The sequence below is a fragment of the Zerene cesonia genome, unplaced genomic scaffold, assembly GCF_012273895.1.
Source record: "Zerene cesonia ecotype Mississippi unplaced genomic scaffold, Zerene_cesonia_1.1 Zces_u006, whole genome shotgun sequence".
Lineage (NCBI taxonomy): Eukaryota > Metazoa > Arthropoda > Insecta > Lepidoptera > Pieridae > Zerene > Zerene cesonia.
Window position 1 is genome coordinate 848,393 of NW_024045136.1, and position 22,333 is coordinate 870,725.

The following is a 22,333-nucleotide window of genomic DNA, read 5'->3' on the forward strand; positions in this document are numbered from 1 at the left end:
TCGTGTAAGGCGCTCGGGGTTATATATCATCATATCATTAATCATTATATCATCATATCAAATATCAATATACGAACAACATATCAAGCAAGAGTGTATGTATTATCAGCCCATACAATATGTTTGAAACAAAATCACAAACCTCTTTAAGTGTTTTTTTAACGATCAAAAATCGTGCTAATATATGGAGAATCGATCTGTTTCTTTTTTAATTATTCTACCAACAATATAGTAATTTAATAGTGGTTTGTTTTTTGGTACAAGCAATAGATTTTGAATAAATCGTAGTATTCGTAATATCCTATATTTGAGCTATGCTATGTGTGCGTGTGCTCTGTGTAAATGCGAAAGTTTGTAAGGATGTGTGTGTGTTTGTTGCTCTTTCACGCAAACACTACCGAACCGGTTGCAATGAAATTTGGCACGTAGATAGCTGGACAACTGCAATAATGCATGCGATCTGACGCTCGGCGCGTCTCTAACTGCGGCCGTCGCTTAGTCGTGTCCGGGCGAGTGTTGGTACACGCTCACTGCTCATACATTTAGCATGCATTCACCATACATTCAGTTCAGCGACGGCCTATTTTTATTATATTATGAAGTAAATACTGTTCTCTATGTACTGTTAAAAAATAATTCTCCTTCGTCCAACAGTCACGCCATTTAAAAACACATAATTAGTTTAAGATAAATGTGTTCACTTGTTCGTTGATAATTTTGTAGATTTAAATAAATTATTGAAAAAAAGGTAATATTTTTTTTTATTCCCACTTTCAAAAAAGGCGCGAAGGTTAAAGTTAGGTCTATCTAACTCTTTTTGTTATTTATTGTACACCGTTCCAGATAATGAACATAATACTGAAGAGGACATAACTTCGAGAATCGCCAAAGCAAGGGCAACTTTCGCGCAATTACGACCCATATGGCAGTCGGAAATGCTAACACGAGGCGTGAAATTCAAAATATTTCGATCCAACGTAAAAAGCATTCTCTTATATGGGTGTGAAACGTGGAGAGTCACCAAAGATATCACGCAGCGAATCCAGGTCTTTGTCAACCGATGCCTCCGACAAATTCTCAAAATTTACTGGCCTGAGAAGATCTCTAATGAACAACTTTTAGATGTTTGCCATGAGACGCTGATTTATCAACAAATCCTACGCCGTAAATGGACATGGATCGGCCACACTCTCAGACGGAATGCGTCACATATACCCAGGCAAGCCCTGGAATGGACTCCACAAGGAAAAAGAAAGCGTTGTCGACCTAGACAATCCTGGCGACGTTCGGTGGCGGCGGAAGCTAAAGCAATTGGGTTGACATGGCCGGAACTTAAGATCGTAGCCCAAGATCGAAGTCGATGGCGGCGCACTGTGGACGCCCTCTGCCCCACATAGGGGCCACAGGACATTAAGTCAAGTCAAGTTCCAGATATTATGAACTCGCACGATTTCTTACTGACTTTTACTGTATTTTATTTTTGCGTATTTATATATAATTATATAATATTATGTATATATAATATGTATATATAATATATAATATTATGTATCGAAATTGCACAGTTTATATATTAGTCTACAAAAGATTCTTAAATATTTATCCACACTAATATTATAAAGCTGAAGAGATTGTTTGTTTGAACGCGCTAATCTCAGGAACTGCTGGTACGATTTGAAAAATTCTTTCATTTTTAGATTTATTGAGGAAGGCTTTAGGCTATATATGTACCACGGGTGAGGTTAGGAACGCTAGTTAGTAATATAAGTTTAGCTATGATTATTTTCTGAATATATAATTTTCTGAATATAATAGATTAAAAACATTTTATTGTTAACAGTAAAAGATTGGTTAGTCTGTAGCGTGTAGACTTAAGTATGACGAAAAATAAGACAAAGTATTGAGAAAAATATTTTATTATTTACATATAAACATCATACAATATTCGGTAGACAACACAAAACATATTATAAACGACGTATGTTAAACTAATGTGAAAAATACTTATAAATCTTCATATAATTAAGACTATTTTAAAATATATTAATTAATACTCTTTTTATGTGCTAATTGGCTATATTTTAAATATTTATTATTTCCCAACAACGCAACAATGAACAATTATTTTAAATGTAAGACTATTTGACAATTATATTAAATACTAATTTCAACAAATAGCTTATTGTATTATCAAACAAAGCGAAATAATCATAAAAATAATAATGGTCTTTACCCGACTGCGTCACAAGGGGGAAGTTTTTCAAGCGTATGTATGTATGTCCATTTCTTTGGCAATCCAAATGTTGGAGGGTTTTGACATGAAGTGTCGTTGTAATCATCAGAGTTGAGGTAGTGACATACGCTGTAAATTATTAATAAAATGGCGCCCGCAAATAACGTGCGTAACTGATTTTTTTTTAACCGAGTAATATGGGTATTAAATTAAAGATAATAAAAAGATCATGACAACTAAACTAAAAAGAGTTTTTGTTATTATAATAATTATTTTTGCTTTAATATGTTTTCATAGCATTTTATTTTTACTCAAAGCTCGCTATCATTCAATGTATTTTTTTTTTAATTTTCGATTATAAAGGCACTGAGATTCTCAAAATTTTTCATTTAAGTAAAATTATTTTTAACATGTGTAAGTCGGACTCGCGACACTAAGGATTCCGTACAAATAAACAAGACGGGAACAGCAAAATAAATTTTAAATTTAAAAAAGAGCCACCCATCCAATTGGTGACCGTGCCAACCGTAGCTTAACCTCGTTATTTATCCTTTGTTGTTACAATGGTAACAAAAATACATAATGTCCGACTAATATCCACTGTCTAACTGCGTTAAACACAACACGTTATTTTGACATTTAAATCGATAAATTATGACGATGATATTATAACGGAACTACAAAAATGGAAAAAAAATTGGGTACTTATGTTATTTTTCTGTAATACTTAGTTTTCTAAAGACAAAACATATATATGCGCTCTGTCTTCAACTATTTTGAAATTTTAGATAGTCAACTAAAAAATACAAAAAAAAACTACTACTCAATACATAGCTTTGTTAAAATATCCAAAACATTTACATATCAGATTTGGGCAGAGGCTTTCTGCAACGTTTATGGGCGGTGGTGATCGCTTACCATGAGACGAATCTCAATCTCAGTTACACGCTCTTACATAAATAACAAAAAAAATGCTATCCAGAGCCTATTTTACACTTGACTTTAAACTAAATCTATTTATTACACATTCACTAAACAAATAAATGCCAACTACATAAAATTCCTGGCACTATCTTATAGAATACTAGCTGCACCCCGCGGTTTCACCCGCGTAAGTCCATTGCAATCGGTTTAGCAGTTTTTGTGAGAAAGAGCAACAAACACACACACATCCTTACAAACTTTCGCATTTATAATATTAGTAGGATTGTGATCGATCGAATTGCATTTCTATATAATAACTATTAGTACTTATATTTAACAATTTTATATATTAACTATATTAAAGTCCTATACTTCACAAAATCGAGTAGGTTCTCAATTTGAAAGAGTTTTTTTTTCTCTTTTTTGATTTGCCTGTGGATTCTATAAGTGTTTAATAGAAAAATGATGTCATTTCACAATCTCGAGCGATTTTATTTTTTTCGTGTTAACTCAGACGAATCTAATACTGCTATAATTGTCTCCGTGAAGGGTATGGGGCAGATTCATTTGTCATTTTTTCCCTCATTTAAAGACGATAAAGTGAGCCGTTCGCGCCAGTTCAATTTCTTTAATTAATTTTTTACTGTGCACTGAACCCAGGTATGTACAGATAAAAGCTTTAACCACTCAACTAAAATGGCTGGACCGATTATTGATGTTTCATATGTATAAAAAACATAAAAAATACAAAAAATATAGATGTAAAGAAATTTTTCCTATAATATACATATATTTATATAAAGAAATACATTTTTTTGCTTATAATCAGATATTAACATCTAAATAAATTATAGCTAAAATACTAATAAACACGCTTTACTGATAGAATTAAACTAAATTTGAAAATTGAACTAAATTATCTCACTTATGCAGAGTATGCGTATGAAAATTATTTTCCTAATCAGAATAATAAGATACTACTCATGAAATTATCGTATTGTGACTGATCCCGAGTGCACATAGTTGGAATTACATACAAACATACAGATGAAGCTAACAAAAGCATATTAAAAATCATTTTGTCATAATTTCTTATTCCCAATGCATTAATAGCAATTGGTTTTCTTATATGCATCACAATTATTCATTTTTATTTTTTTATGAGTGTTTACTGAGGAGACTGCATGAGCTAAACACGTGTTTTATACTGGTATGAAATTCACTGAAATAAGAAAAAAAAATAAAAGAATAATATGCTTAAAAATATATTACACTTGTTAACTTGATAGTGTGTCGAAACATAATGCTAAATATTTGATACGATAGAAAAAAAAAATGTAAAAGGTACGTTTAAAAGCCATTTTAACATTAAAAATCATGCTAATATATGAATAATCTTTCTGATTTTTTGTCAAAATATTCTTTAAGCAACATAGTGAATAAATGGTGATTAACTTTTTTAATATAATCAATAGATTTTTAATGTATCCAATATTCTCATTTTTGAGCGATGCTACGTACGCATGTGTGCGTGCGGCCCTGTGTACCGATAGAGCCCGCCGAGACCGGTGATTCTTTGATTGTATGTGTGTGTGTATGCGTCATTCTAGAGCTTTTAGTCCCCTTACAAATAATGTACAAACTTAAAAAACAATTACTTAATCATAAACATACGCATCATTATGAACAGTTTAGTAATAGATTAATAAATAAATAAAATACAAACACGAAAAACACGTATTTACACCAATAATATTAAGACTAGCGTCCAAAAAAAACGCTAAATTAATTATTAAATTAAAATAATAAATAATAAAGACAAAAAAAAAAATTACGAAAAAAATTTAACTAACACTACGACATAGATGCTCAACAGCAATTGCACTAGAATTTCTATTATTTGTTGTTTTTCTTGATACTTTTTTACCCGACTGCGCCAGAAGGCGAGTTACGTTTTCCGAATGAACGTAGACTTCTTTGACAGGCCTTGTAGAGTAAACGACTGAGCATTGACAGATTTTAACTCAATATCGTTGATTTTTTCCAATTTTTAATGACACTGGGTGTTTCAAATTATAAAAGAAAATGGTGAAAAGCGCGGGAAAATGTAATCAAAATTATTATTTGAATATAAAATATTCATTTAAATATTTATCGTGAAAGTCGGGATTTTTTTAACAATTTGTACCAGTTATTCTGTTGCGAATAAATTACAATACAAACGTATCGAATATCATATCTAAGAAATTGAGAAGCTTCATAAACCTCGGTCTGTCCTCCATCCGGTCCTTTTTCATCTGTTTCTGCTCCTTTGGCTCTGAAAATTAAAATTATTTATGTACTATGCGATTCAAATGAGAACAGGATCGGATCTGCGCCACATTTAGACGTAATATGAATTCATTCAAACGAATTAATAAGCCAAGTTCAGCAAAAAAAAGTTTGCTTCTAAAGGTTTTTACACCATAAAAATGCATGTCCAGCGGAATAAAATGAAAAATTATTTAAATACAAAAGGGATTTCTAAGTAAATCTTCTGTTTCTGATGATATTTGGTGCATAAATTACTCATAAAGCACATTCCCCTGTACTTCGTTGAATAGCCTAGTATATAAGTATGTTCAGTTATTACACCAAAACAGGAAACCCGATTTTTGCAGTCGTCATTTTTTTCTTTTTCTTCAATATAAAAGAATAAAGCTTTATCAAACTACCTTGGCCTATAAATTTGAATCTTGTATTACTTAAGTCCTTAAGAAATATCACACTGGTACACTGGCACATATATATATATCACACTATATTACCTGCCGCGTCGAACCTAGGTCCCTCCTCGAAGATCAGCATCTGCTCGTTCATATCCGACCTGTCCAGAAACACGTGAATACTATATGCTGATATGGCATGCGACCAGGCGCCAAACACTCCTATACCTGTGAAAAAAAATTGTTTTTTTTTTTAATAAATAAAAGCGGTCAGTTTCAATTCACACAAATGAAGAAAACGTACTTTATTTCCCTTTTTATATAAAAAAATGCCATCAGCAATTAATCAATCTGATAAGAGATGTATCAGTGTTGACATAATTGTTGTTTTTTTTTTTTTATTTTATATTCAATTTACTTACTATTTTTTCATACAGATCCTCTTGAAGTCTCAATTCAAAATAAAATCGGAGTCATAAAACATCACGTTGTGTAAAAAAAAATAGACATTTTTATAAAACTTTCAACTCATTCCTTACTTTTAAGTTTTTAACAAAATTTTTGTTTTTTAATTATGTTATGTTAAACTAACTTATGTAAAAATTATGTATTGTCATGAGTTTATTCAAGTTTACAGGAAGGCATACAGTAAAGATTAGTTTTAACTCAGGAAAATGTGTCCAATTTAAACTAACATTCCGTTCTAAGCATTATCTAATTCTAGTTTTAAGAAAGACACATTCAAACAAGTGTAATAGCTCACTGTTAAATAGACGGACAAAATAAAGACATTACAAATGTTTCATCTCACCTACCAATGGGTCGAGGGAAGTCAGCTGGTATACTAACAACATCCTTGCCGCATGTGATGGAGCTGAAATTATGTCTGTCCACTTCGTAGCTGGGTCTGTAATTAATTGCAAATATAGTAAATTAATTATACATGCAGTATATAAGTAATTCCTTAAATATATAATATGAATAATCACTACATAATATAAAATAATATTATAAATGCGAAAGTTTGTATGGATGTATGGATGTTTGTTACTGTTTCACGCAAAAACTACTGACACCGATTGCAATGAAATTTGGAACGCAGATAGCTGGACAACTGGAATAACATATAGGCAACTTTTTATCCCGATATTCCTACGGGATACGGACTTACGCGGGTGAACCCGCGGGGCGCAGCTAGTATAAAATAAAGTAGCTTTCTCTGTCCCTATGTATGCTTAAATCTTAAAAATGGATTTTGATGGGAGTTTTTTTAACAGATAGAGTGATTTACGGGGACGGTTTTTATACTCTACTCCAGACTACTCCAAATTAACGCGTGCAAAGTCACAGGCAAATGCTAGTTATATAATATGAAAGAAATTTGGTGTTGTTGACATTTTTAGAAATGGTGATTACTACAAATATGCAGAACATTTTGTTTGTATATTGTCGATGGATTTTAGAGTCAAGTCCAATTAATGATATCTTTAGCAAATTTTCTCAGAGCTTGATTCACATTATAGCAAGTTTTATAGGAATATCTACTATTTTGAAAATTAAACATAGCCTCCACTCCAACTAGTTGTAAAGGTATTTCAAAATCGGTTCATTAGATCCAGAGATTACCCTCTACAAAATCAAAAACTTTGTATCTTTATTACGTTGTATAGATTTGTACAAAGTTATCTATTTTTTCAATGCTATGAAACTTAAAATTAAAATTATCTATTTTTGTTTAAATAAAGTATAAACATTATTGAGTATATATATACACTATCGGTCCGCCCCGGCTTCACCCGTGGTACAGATATAGCCTATAGCCTTCCTCAATAAATGGACTATGTAACACTGAACAAATTTTCAAATTGGGCCAGTTGTTCCTGAGGTTAGTGTGTTCAAACAAACAAACAAACTCTTAAGCTTAATAATATTAGTATAGATATGTACAATTGATTTTTTTTTATCCTTCAGCCACCCCATAATAACCATCTCAAGATTAAGGCAGGTCATACACATTTAAATATATCATAAACATTCATACATAAGTACTATAATTATAGATATTTCTATAATTATTCTGGCGAATGTGCCAAACACAATAAATCTTATTTGACCTTCATATATTAATACCGCAAATAAACATTGTATTTTTGATAAGTTGCAAAACAAATAAAACATATTTATAGGAATATAAATGCATAGCATTAATTTATTTATAACTCTAACAACTACACATAAAGGAAATTTATTACTGAATTCAAAACGCAGGATAGTTTATTTGAGTAGTCTTATAATTTATTAGAAATTTCTTGTAAGATAACCAGCTTAATATTGTTAGATCGAAAAGACTAAGAAGTTAAAATGTTTAATTGCAAAGAAAATTATATAAAATAATCATATATTTTACTTATGTTAATGTACACAATGATAATAATAAAAACATTATATATCGTTACTTTTATTTAAGATTTATTTTACAAACTTGAATTACAATGAACAAGCCAGTTTGTCAAAAAATTTACCTCAAATTATCAGCTACATATAAATCGGCGTCTCCACTCAGAGAAGTGAGTTCAACCAGCAAGGGCCCACCGTGCCCTAATTGCCAATAGGAGAAATTCCCTGCCCCGACAGCTCCAATGACTGTGTCTAATAACATTTTGTCTATAAACACCATACGAAAGACATTCGATAGTAATGACCACATGGTCGATACACTGATAATAGCGAGCAAAAGAAATATAAATTCGCGCCTCATGTTTACAATTTTGTTATACTTTTTTGAATTTTGAAAAGCATTGAAGGGGACTCGATACAAAAATACAAAAATAAAATATGACAAATTGACAATTTGAACTTTGAATGAAACTTGACAGCAAACCCGGTGAAATCGATTATGTCAACGTCAGAATTGCTAAAATCGGATACTCGGAGGGGATTTAATTTTATGATCGCGATTTGTTGAAACCACAGTTGTAATCTAGATGTACTGTTTTAAATTTCATTTACTTATTGTCTAGTTTCAACATAAATTTCTTTTTATTATATTTACAACGAAATTGTTAATTTTGCTGTAAGAGCAACGATAAGTAGTTGTGTGTTTCTTTCATCTATTCAATGTGTGGTGGTGGTTTCTTCGAAGGTGTGCGATCACAAACATTCATAAAAAATTGCAGAAGCAGGGATTCTGCAAATGTGCTGCCCGCTTTCAATGCGTAAGGGATAAGGAAAGGATTGACAACGGTAACAAAGGAATGAAATGAACGGGTAAAGGTTGAAAGGTGGATAACACAATAAATAGGATATAGACCTCCGATTTCCCCACTATGATAGTAGTACGAAATACATTTACCATGCCATGGTGATTTTCGCGGTGCGAGTTAGCCCAATTTGAACCAGAGCGTGCTTGACACCCACATAAAAAATTACAACTAGTGACTAAAATTTAATTAAAAACACGTATGATTCTCTATCTTTACGAAAAGGTGATGGGTTTCTTTGTATTTTGTAAAGAGTCTTCTATAGGAAATGCTCTGAGAAATTGTTCCATGTATTTTCATCCGTACAGTTTTAATATCTGACCAACGACCGTAAAAACCAAATCCATCCACACCATCTTCGATCTTCGCAACTACTTTCCGCGTACAGTGAAGCTTTGGAATAATATACCAGCTACGGTGTCTCCAAACAATTACGATATTGGAGCCTTCAAGAAAAGAGCGTAAAGCACCTGTAAAACCACCATTACATTATAGCCGGTTGTTACTTCTTCACATCAAGTGATGGGTAGGCCACTTCTTCGCTTGCTCTGCCTTAAAAAAAAGTTATATGCCTATTACAATATATAATAACGGACACATGAGTCTCCATTTATTATCTGTTTGCAATTAATAACAAATACAGATAACCCTTTGGAGTTTTAATAAAAAGAAAACAAGTGCCCATACCCAGAAGTACTTAATTCATTGTACATTTACATTTGCAATGTCGTTAGACCTGACAAGCAGGAAACATTTTGCCTGTGACTAGATAGATAAAAGTTATCGCTGATAATGCTAATCTAACAGTGGAAAATATCCGTTTATGTCTTTATTTGTTAATACATCCGTTGTAGACTGAATTGTAATTATATACTAGGTATTCTATATTATAATTAATCACATCACACTAACCCTATCCTACTTCCTACTAATATTATAAATGCGAAAGTTTGTAAAGATGTGTGTGTGTTTGTTACTCTTTCACTCAAAAACTACTGAACCGATTGCAATGAAACTTGGTACGTAGACAGCTGGACAACTGGACTTACGCGGGTGAAACCGTAGGGCGCAGCTAGTAATATAAATGTAAAAGTTTGTTTGTTTGGATGTTTGTCCGTCAATCACGCGGAAACTCATGAAGTGATTTTTGATGAAATTTGGTATATAGATAGGGTATGTGCTGACATTGGTGATAGGATACTTTTTGTCCCGGTTAAATGCTCCCATGGAATAAAACAGGAATCTTCATACCCGGGCGAGCCGGGACGCGCATCTAGTATTTTATACTTAAAATAATAATATTACATATTAGAAAGAAATTTTTATTTGTTTGTGTATCAAAAGTACCTACATTAAAATTTCAAAATGTGCGTTCGAAATAATAATAAAAATTGTTACACCGATACCAATATCCTAGTAACAATATAAACGCGAAATTTTTAAATTTGGATGGGTGGATATATAGATTATTATTACTGTTTTAGCATATCGTATCTGTATAAAATTTGGTGTAGAAAGGATTAAGTCTGGATCCCGTATTATTATCCTACTATACTCTTTGGTCTGGATTAACACATAGGCTACTTTTTACACACAGTTACCATGCGAGTGACGCCGCGGATTATACAGCTAATAAAACAATATATTTCTAAGTAGTGATATGCACATCTTTCATTTGGTGGTACCTATTAAGTATAGTTTGGGATAACGGTTTCCCTTATACTTTGTTACAGATTGGGTCATTTGCTATGAGCCTGCATCCGTGTTGACTTTTTTGCTTACAAGCTGGTTTAAAAAAAAATATGAAGAGTTTCTTTTTTAAATACTGGCCTCTTATAAGTAGCCAGTATTTAAAAAAAAACTATAGGTCTTTATCATGTTTATTTACACTTGTAATATTTATATCCAAGAACGGTGACCTGTGACGACTTTATAGTTGTTACCCCAGACATCTGCTCGTAACGGTTATTATTCGTAGAAAGGGGAATAGTAAACTATCGAACAAGGAGTTAACATTACCGAGTAGTTAATATCATTTAGTCTGTTAGTTTATTAAAGTTTATATTATTTAAATAACGATAAATGACTACCCGGGCGGGGCTGGGGCGTGCAGCTAGTATATATGTAGATGGAGTGTGCCTCGGAATATCACAAGCTAAGCTAGCGATGAAAACATAGATTTTAAGAAAAAAATCTAAAGTTATAAGTACCATTAGGCATAGACGCATAGTAATACATTATGTATATTATAATTATCATTAACCATCGCAATGAGGACGTTGAGGGATCACTTTAATAGTGCCTTTATAGCAACGTGTTAGCCATTCGCGGTTTAACCCGCGTAATTCTGTATCCCGTAGGAATATCGGGATAAAAACTTGTCTATGTATTATTCCATTTGTCCAGCTATATACGTACCAGATTTCATTGCAATCGGTTCAGTAGTTTTTGCGTGAAAGAGTTACAAACATACATACACATACCCATACATCCATCCTCACAAACTTTCGTATTTATAATATTAGTAGGAAGGGATGTGTGCCGTCGCGAGCCCTTATAATAATGCGTCTTAAAGTATGTGCATGAAGCTTTGATGTATTAAAAATCGGTCAAGTGTAAGTCGTACTCGCGACAGTAAGGGTGCCGATGAGAACTGCAAAATAATTTCACCTATCCAATATATGACCACACAACCCGTTGCTTAAGGTTTATTTTCTAATTATGTTTGTTTTATAATGGTGTCAGAAATAGATCATATCCGCAAATTGCAACTATCTTACTATAACGGTTCATGAAATACAACCAGGTAGACAGAAAGACGTACAGACAAACGGACAGCGAAGTCTTATTAATAGCAGTGATTTACTAGCAATAGATTACTACAGTAATTATTTTATTTATATATTAATGTCGAGAAGCGACTACCTACTGACTTCATTTCAGATATTTAAAATTGTAAAATATGATCCTATTTATGACTGTGAATATCTTTGACCTATCCTATAGATTAATTATCGTTATAGATTATACCAAATAAAGACGAAAATGTTAACGTCAATCGGTTGAAAACAGGGAGTTATCGAGTAACAAAATTAAAAAAAAAAACAGTAGAAAAAAGAACCTCATTCGTTTTTTAAACGTCATCTGAAGCACCATGGTCCAATACAACCACATAAACTTCAATGCTTTAAAAATAATAATTAATTGATTATTACTGCCATCATATCAGCATAATATCGTGAAATAGTTATTATTACTGTATTATGTTTTGTAAATATATGACGTAGGTACGTGAAAGAGCAAGCAACGAACGATAAGAAATACAATCTTACTGATTATAATGGCGTGTTATTCGTGAGTTATCGCTTACACGTAGGAGATTTATAAAATACTGGCAAGCCGCCCCGGCTTCGCCCGTGGTACAGAGCGTTTCAGTAAAGATACAGCTGTTAAGGTTAAAGAATTTTTGTAATCGGTCAAGCAGTGTTAGCGTGAAAACGTTATTAACATACTGAACATTCGTCTTAAAAATTATCATTTTACTAGCTTTTCGCCCACGGCTTCGCCCACGTAGAATTCGCTTATATCGCGCGACATGGTAAGGAGTATTTTATTCGCATTAATAGTAGGTATGGTTTGTTCTTTCCCACGTTTAGCTCCATCTTCATACCAAGTTTCATCAAAATCGGTTTGACAATAACGAACTTTCATACAAACTTACAACCCTTTCTCCACTTTTTTCGCGATAAAAAGTATCCTATGTAAAGGACATAGGATACTTTTTATCGTTCAGTTCCCAAGTTCAGTTCTATCTTCATACCAAATTTTATCAAAATCGGTTCAGTGATTTAGGCGTGAAAGCGTAACAGACAGACAGAGTTACTTTCGCATTTATAATATTAGTAGGGATTAGTACTGACGAAAAGGATATACACAACTATTTATTTTATACAAAAGTATTTATCGCGAATAATTAACAATGTATGTGAAAGTATTGCGGAAATTTTATTTTTAAAATGCGGTAATTTTGTGCTTTTTAATTGGGAAAAAGACATTTGACAATTTAAGAAAACACGTATTACCACAGATAACATAATTATATTAAAATAGTTAATTGTTACAATTTTGTTGAAACATATTGCGCTTATCTTTGACTTTTTAAACGCTTAGCTATGTTACTTGATTATATGAGTCAGTTATAAAAATTACTAAATCAATTTTAGATATTCCATTACTACATACATTTAGCAAACTACATATTTACCAACAAAGCTTTTTCGGTAACCCCGTTAAGTCGCGTAAACCCGGTACAAGCTGCTATAAGCAGTTACATTATGCGGGTTAGCATGTGTTACATTCAAGCCTGAAGTATTTTTTTATGTGTTATGTATTTGGTATCGCAGCTTCAAAACGGATAATGCGTTTTTATGGCGTTTTTTCTCGATACAATACCTTTTCCGTCCAGCTGGTTCTGTCCTATATTAATATGAAATTCTTAAAAGTAGTCATATTTTAGATATTCAGATTAGAAATACAATTCGTTATATCTATCGATACCAATTTTATCTGTGTACGTATGTTTTTTTTTCAGCTTCCTAACGACTGACTGTAAGCTTTTTTTTTATAAAATACAGTTAGTATAGATATGACCACTGTCTATGGTCAGTATTATTAACACTATCAAAAGACACGCTAGGTGTAGTAAAAACTCGTCTTATTTTTTAACAATAGGGGTTAAGTTATGAGATTTTTTTAACGAAAAGCAACTGAGATAAAGGTGAAAGAGAAGTTAAGCTGGTTTTTCTGGTTATCAAAATAAGTAAATTTTTATTATGATATTTACACGGTGTGCCAGATTATCATAATTTTTAATATTAGTTTTATAGCAATAAAATGTCTGTAAATATCTGATTTTATTTTAGTTATAAATAAAATTCGTTCATGAGACACAATTCAAAAGTACGTCTTTCGATTGCTGCTATTGAAGCTAAATATGATATTATGTATGAAAATACCGAGATAAATCTTTTATAAGATATAAAAAGATGTTGATTGTTTATTTTTTAAATATAATAATTACACAAACAAAAAGCAAGGCAGTTATAAGATATTTGTTAAACGTGCTTGAAAAAACAAAGTTAATAACGTTTCGTTAATTCAAATTCTTATCAATTGAAAAATGTTAATTAAAAAGAAATTTTTCAATGAGTCACCTTATTGTTTTTACTTTATATTGAGTCTAATCTAGTCTGCTTTTAGATTGAAAATAAAAGTAAGGTTTGTGTCCGTAATACACTTAATAATACTTACTACTAATATAATAATAAATACGAAAGTTTGTAAAGATATGTGTGTGTTTGTTGCCTTTCACACAAAAACCACTGAACCGATTACAATGAAATTTAGTACGTAGACAGCTGGACAACTGGAATAACATATAGGCAACTTTTTATCTCGATATTCCTACAGGATACGGACTAACGCGTGTGAATCCTCAGGACGCAGCTAGTATTATATAAATGCTTCTTACACACATCCGTTACTGTATAAACGTCAAAATAATTGCTAGTTTGAAAAACAACGTCAGAAAAAAGCAGGTATCCGGGACGCGTCAGCTGGTTTTGAACCTGTTCGAAATATAAATTTGAAAAAAAAAAACACGCCCGCATCATGCGTGATTGGAACAGACGAACAGCTGATTGCTTCCTTCTCTTTCTAACATTAAAAAATCAATGCGCGAGACAAGGAGGGGTGGATAATATTAGGGATGTTATGGACTTATGGCTGCACCGCCTGGGAGCTACCTACGCATTCCAGATTTTTTTACAAGTAAAAGCTGTTTGCCGGCATATGTTTATAAATAATGTCTCATTCTATGATTGTTCATACTTTTAATTCTATCCCTGTCAGTTAACTTATTATTTTTTCCTAAATGCTTACGAATAAAAATCTAAGCAATAAACAATGTTTAAGGATTTTACTTCGATAATTTCAGAATCTATTTTTCAGTCATTGTGTTTTCCAAAAAAACTAAACCACTTTCAAATTAAACTAGACCAAATTTACATTGCGGTCACATGGAAGACTTCAAATAAAAAGTATCATCAAAGTGAACGATAAAAAACAAATACCTCGTCTTTTCAAGTCAGTTGAAAATATGTATAATAAGAAATAATATACATTCGTATGGAAATCTTAATACATATTTAAAATGAAGTTATAGTGCTTATACATAAGGACACAGACGTATTAGGAAATCTAGAGCATTCAGATGACTTATCGATGTTATATTACACTACTATTTGGAAATTTCTAGAAAATAAAATGAATAATTCGAATATGTGAGCGTCATGATGACTCACCCTGCGTAGATATTTTTAAATGTGTAGATTTACACAGTCACAAATTACACATATAACAAAATATTAAAAAATACTCATAATGTACCAATCATAGTAATTTTAAAAGCATCGTTATCGTTTTTTACTTACGTTTATGCGTGTATTCGTTCATTAATTATTAAATTTATTTATCTGTCGTAAAAAGATTACTCCTTTTCTAATAATAAAAATATAATGTACTAGCTGCGCCCCGCGGTTTCACCCGCGTACTAATATTATATATGTGAATGTTTGTAAGGATGTGTGTGTTTGTTACTCTTTCACGCAAAAGCTACTGAACCGATTGCAATGAAATTTGGTACGTAGACAGCTGGACAACTGGAATAACATATAGGCAACTTTCTATCCCGATATTCCTACGGAATACGGACTAACGCGGGTGAAACCGCGGGGCGCAGCTAGTAGGCTATAATTTAGGTAACTAATCCTGATGCAGAACCGTAACAGACCATCTAAACTATAAGGGAAATCAAAATTGCGTCCTAACAAAAATTGTTACATCTGATAAGCTTTTTCTACTGAGAGTATTAATTGAAGATCTCGAACACCTGACATGGAACTCCAAGGGCCCGGCTAAACTATAACATGGATAGTTATGTCATAGCTTGAATGGTTCAGTCTGATGGGCATTTTCTGTTAACTTATAAAAATCCAAGATTTTGAAATCGGCCCTGTGGTTTTTGCGTGATAACGCTACAAACATGCAAAAATACAAGTTTCCAAATCACACTATAACACAATTACACTTCACACAAATATTATAAATGTGAAAGTTAGTTTGTGTGGATGTTTGCACGTCAATCGCACCGAAAACTTTTGAACGGATTTTGATGAAATTTGGTGTACTGACAGGGGGGACTTGGGTGATAGGATACTTTTATCTCGAATTAATATTCCATAGGCATTAAACAGGAATCTTGATATCCAGGCGAAGCCGGGCGTCGAGTATCATATAATTGTAAATTCAGTTTATTTTTGTGCTCAGCTGCAGAATTTCGAGAAGAAAAAAATCATACCTTTATAGTTTATATCTAAACCTAATTAAATTGAAATTCTCCAGTTGTTCATGTTTAAAGTTTACGAGAGCGAAGTCGCGGGCACGAGCTAGTATTACATATTATGTTTATAATCTATTTCTATTATATGTCTATAGTCTAATGGTTGAAAGTTGAAACGGTATAAACATAATATTATGTTCTAGTAATACACGTTTTCAGAACAATATTTTTATTTACAATAAAAAACAAGTTATTTTTGAAGAACATATTTTATGACGTCAATCATAATTTTTTAGTTTGATTAATTTCAAGATTATTATTAATCAACAATCAGCCAACTGTTAATACAAGCCAAAATTCAAAAACAAAAGCGTCATATATTTTAATAAAACTATATTTCAATTCATTCATTCGAGTACCTACTGCCTACGTGACGCCACAAACCCTTTGTTGTTTTACAGCTGTATTATACGACCAAATTACATGTTTTGTTTTCGTCGGTATATAACAGGTTACGACACATGACTCCCGAAACTGGTTGCGTAATCGACTACGTGCGCATACGTGAATTCCTATTGAAACAGTATCTACTTTTCAGGTATTCTTTGTAAACAAAGTCGATAATGTTAACAGTTAATTCGGCCGCTACAACAAAAACAAGCACTTGTTATCTTATTTTTCTATAAATTATAAATAACACGCGGCCATTTTGAAAGTTAGCTTCCGACTTTAGGGCACACCTAATTTATAGAGAGTAGTCTTTGTGTTTACATTTAACTTTATTTGGTAGGGTTATATTTTAACCTCCTTGTTTTCGTTGGTTCTTTTTTTCACGTAACTCGGAGTTGCTCTCTACGCAGCAATGGGCATAGGCATAAAATAAAGAGAGCCATTCACTACCAGCTACGTTATAAATAAGATTACTAGAATTATAAAATATAATGATCTGTATATCTTAATCCCAATTTACAGAAATTGTGCTTTTATTTTATTATTACAACAGGATTTAAAAAGCTTTATGCTATGCAATTCTCAGAAAGATGAATCGAAAGAGATAATAGGCTCACAATACCTTATCTAAATAAAAGAAAGCCAGGATGGGAACAAAAGAGATTTACTTACCAGTAAACTTTTCTTTCTTTCAATAAATATTATCGTACTATAATGTAACTATAGCCTAACAATGGCTTCTACAGCAAATCCCTATAATATAAAAATTACTACCATTGCAAAATGCAAACAATACCCAAATTATGTTGTAACTTTACTATAACCTTTATCTAATTTATTGAAATTTAAAGTGTTTTTGTTGGTATATGTAACTCCATAAATTGGAATTCAATGAATTATCGAACTCTACATTCATATAATATAATAAAAATCTCAGTTCTTTTTGTTTTTAAATTTAACTTCTTTTGTTTATAACGACAAATAAATTACTAAAGCGTAAGTAGGAAATAAAATTATCATTCAGAACTTTATAAACAGAGACCTGCAACTGAGAAATAGTTACGGAACTCAATGAAAAATGGACGCAAAGGTATGATACCTTTGTGAAAGAGACTAATGTAATAATTAATACATCTGTTTCATTCACATGTTCTGTTTGTCACACATTCTCTAAACTTCCCTGATTGTGCTTTTGAGGAAATCTTAAGGAATTGTTTGTTTCTGATACACATATAAAAATTTTCTTAATCAGTATAAAATGCCAAAATACAATTTTTTTCTTTTATGTTGTGATTTTCTGGGTGAATTTTATGTATATTGTAGCATTTTAAGAATATAAAGAATAATAATATTGTATCATGATAGTTTTGGTCGAATATCGAAATGAGAAAACCTAGATACGTTGTTTTTTGATAATTCATTGTTTTTACGGTATGTTATATCTTCAGAACAGCAGTTCAGTATTCATTGGGATGCGACGTAACTATATTTTTGAACAAATATGAATTATTTAAAATTTCGTGAATGGTTAACTTTATATCCCCACTGCGCACACACCGCGCGCACCCGCCATGACGCTATATAAACCGTGAGCGCCCCCGACGTGACGTAGTCGAAATCGAGAGGTGAAGGTGCGAATAATGGAAAGGTGGCGTCCATATTTTGTTCTATTAATCGATAATCACCGGAGCTAGCAGTGCGAGTGTCGACAAAAAGTCGTGAAAGTGAAGCAGAACAGTGTTTCGACGTGTCATCCGCGTAGATCGACAGCGGTTCGAGGCCGAAATACGGCGGATTGCCTAGTCGACAGGCGAGCGTATGCGATCGGCAACCATCTTGTTATTGTTAACTCGTGCATTACATAGCGCTCTACTCCGTGGACGTCCACGAACTACCGCTAAAGTGATAAGTGAACTGTCCGTCGTAGTTTATCGAGATCTTAAGTGAAGTGCTGAGCTGGAGATGAATTGTCAAGCGCAACAGCAAATTAGAGGGCGAAGACGTTGCGTCCGAAATGTACTGCCAGCGGCTTTGGGGGCGCGCCGTGAGCGCGAGAGGCGTGAGGAGCGATACGCTGGGAGCAAGTGGGGCGCAGCGCCAGCCGCGGCCGCCCTGCCGCCGCCGCCTACGCACTGGCGCCGCGAAGGCCGCTGCAGGCCCGAGCCTGATCGCGCTCTACCGCTCAAACTCCTTCTAAACGTCAGCGTCTCAGCATAAACCTGTGAGGACTCTAGTGTTAGTACCCGGGGGCGCAGTCCGACGCCGTAACACGCCGTAGGACTGCGCCCCCGCCTCTCTTGTGCTAAGTTTTTTATTTCGTAACGCGAACGCGTCGTCCGTCGGGGCGCGCGGACACCGCGCGACTCCCGCCCCGGCGTCGCCTAAATTCCGGCGTTAGGTATTATTTTTGTGAAAATTTTAGTAGTTAAGAGCATAAACGCGAACGCGATTACGCCGCTTCGACAATCCCGTTGCCCTTTTTAAAACATGTGAAAAATACAAAAAAAATATAGCGGGCGCGGCATAGTGTCGTAGCGGGGTGGTCGCGCACGCGGAGCCCGGCGCTTCGCCCCTCGTCACCTTCGCCTTGCACCTCCAAGCGGATCTGCGGCGCTCCTGTGATTTTTGTAATAGCCTCGCCGTCGTGTGCGCCACGCTTTCTCCTTGAGCGTTATATTAGGATTGAGTTTTTGACTGATGTCTGTACTACTTAAGTTGAATCTTTCGAAAGCACGGCGCCCCGACGTGGGGCCGCGCCGCGGGCCAGCCAACTTGCCGTTGCAAGGTTGACAACGTTGCATTTCTTTTAAAAATGAGGCGTTATATTATATTTTTTGACAATGAAGGGTCGAGGCTCGTTGCGCCGGACAGGGGTAACGTCCCGCTAGTCGTATCGTTTTATTTATCTCAAGACCAATGTATTTTTTATTTGTAAACGTCCCGCGTCGCCACAGCGGACGGACGGCCCCGCGCACCGCCATGCGCACACACTCCGCTGTCAGAGAGCTTTAAAAAAATAAACAAGCGAACGCCGGACGTCCTTAATTCTAGTTGTAGATATAAAAATTTAACGATACGGTAATATGTAAAACCGACTGTTATCAAATTCGAAGATTATATATGTTTGTACAGAAAGTATATTGATCTCAGCTGCGGGCGTCTGCGGCCTGTCGTGGAGCTTCTGTGATGTACAAAAAAATGAGTATATTTGGAATTTTACAAGTTTTTTATAATATTAGTTTGTAATGTATACTTTTAAGTGAAGAATGAGGCGTGATAGCTTCGCTGTCACGTTTAAAGTCGCTCGCAGCGTAATTTCCCCACCTTGTCCCATCCTTTAGTCCTGTCCTGTCCCAGGGTTCTCTAGAGAATATTTAAATGTTTGTTTCTCCACATGTCTAACCGGAATCACTGTTTTTTCAGCACAAGATGTGTCTTTGTTATTTTGCTTTATGTTGTTGGTGATATTTTTATGTATTTTACAATATTGCATTGCAATTTGCATTATGGCAACTGTTTAAAGACTAGTGTATGTTTATATTGTTATAATTGGAGCACAAACTGTATGTAAAAACTTGAAATTTGGTGTAAACACTATTAATTTTATATTATTTACGAAGCATGTTACAATGAAATAACACATCCTTCATGAATCACATCTGATTGAATAATTTTTGGCATGAATTTTAAAATATAGATGAATTAAATTACTTATTGATCTGATCAGCTGATCTTTGTGGACTTTATTTTTAATGAATTTGTAAAAGTTTCAAAATTATTCATTTTGATGGCAAAGTATGTGTAAAAGGATGTGTTATTTTGTTAATTATTACATTATTTGTATAAATTGGTAAAATTACAGGTCATTTTTAAAATCAATTAAGTCGCAAGATATACAATTTAATTATAATATTCAATCACTAGTATGCTAAGTTAATTTAAACTTGAAAATCTAAATACTTGTAAAGATATGTTAATAGTTCACCAACAGCACATTAGGATATTTATATATTTCTGTATTCCTTGTCAAAAATTGTAAACTTAGAATTGATGTATCCTTTCCCTTTGAGATCCTGTCTCCTTCCCCAGGGTTCCTTGGAACCCGCCAAATATTTCTGCGTTTCCATGGCAACATACAACTGCACCACTGCTAGTGGTTATTTTTTTTTTTTCAGCTTGAAAGGTGGAAAGTATGCAAAGGCAATGTGGCCATTAACTATGGTAACATACATAATACACACAAATGAGTTAAACTTGCATGAAGAAGAGAGATTTCAGTTTTTCAAATTTGGCATGTGCACAATTTTTTCACACAACTGTACTTTGCAGTGTGCCCTCTATACTTCACAGAGATTTTGAAACATGTGAATACACGCTTATATAACATACATACAAATTACACATACATGCAACAGCAACCAAAAGTAAAGTACATATGAATTGAGGACTTGTTTTGAGAGCTTATACTCCGTTTCTTGTTCCTCGCACTTCTCTGTACATTCCGTAACCAGTCGCCAATATTTTCCTTATCCCTTAACAGCAGCTTCCCTGAAAAACAAGTGCGCATCCGCAGAGGCACTACCTCGGCGAATGTTCACGGCGGGTAATCGCTTACCATCAGGCGAACCACCAACTCAATTGCCCGCTATGACCTACTCTTGTTAAATATTGTATGTAGAATAATACCTTAGTTTTTTTCAATAGATTTCAATTAGTTTGGGTATATGATTTGAGGAAATGTATATGACTACATAAGTCACATGGAAATGTCTGGAAATACATATATCTAATGATTTTCATATATTTTAGCTAATTTTAACTTCAAGTAAACATTGCATTAGGATGGATTGACGTACAGATTGTTAAAAAAAATAACAGCACATTAAAAAAACTTATAATCACAAGTTGCAAAGACAATGATAAAACTATTTGCATAACACACATATGCAGTGATATTACTTGTGTTACTCGGTAGTTATATTCCAGGCACTATCTAATTCAATTTAATAAAATAACACGTATACCACACATATTACTACTAATTGTACAAAACACTGGTAATAGTGATTCTGTAAAATAATTTACATTTAACTGCATCCTCTACTAGCTGCGCCCCACGGTTTCACCCGCGCAAGTCCGTATCCCGTAGGAATATCGGTATAAAAAGTTGCCTATATGTTATTCCAGTTGTCCAGATGTCTACGTACCAAATTTCATTGCAATCGGTTCAGTAGTTTTTGCGTGAAAGGGCAACAAACACACAAAAATTATTTCACCGTTGGATATATACGCGATCCCTGAGTGATATATGCTTTTATGTACCTACTAGGTTTTGCCGCGGTATCGCACGCACTTAATTCGG

General features: G+C 33.5%; 1 protein-coding gene across 1 annotated transcript; it reads right to left on the reverse strand.

Moving 5' to 3' along the window:
• Nucleotides 1–5,046: 5,046 nt before the first annotated feature.
• LOC119838963 (UPF0669 protein C6orf120 homolog) lies at nucleotides 5,047–8,710 on the reverse strand. Its single transcript, XM_038365122.1, has 4 exons — nucleotides 8,385–8,710; nucleotides 6,678–6,769; nucleotides 5,965–6,090; nucleotides 5,047–5,474 (listed from the first exon to the last, which is right to left on the reverse strand). Exons 1-4 carry the CDS (start codon nucleotides 8,618–8,620, stop codon nucleotides 5,368–5,370), a joined length of 561 nt encoding a protein of 186 aa, XP_038221050.1. The 5' UTR covers nucleotides 8,621–8,710; the 3' UTR covers nucleotides 5,047–5,367.
• Nucleotides 8,711–22,333: the final 13,623 nt, after the last annotated feature.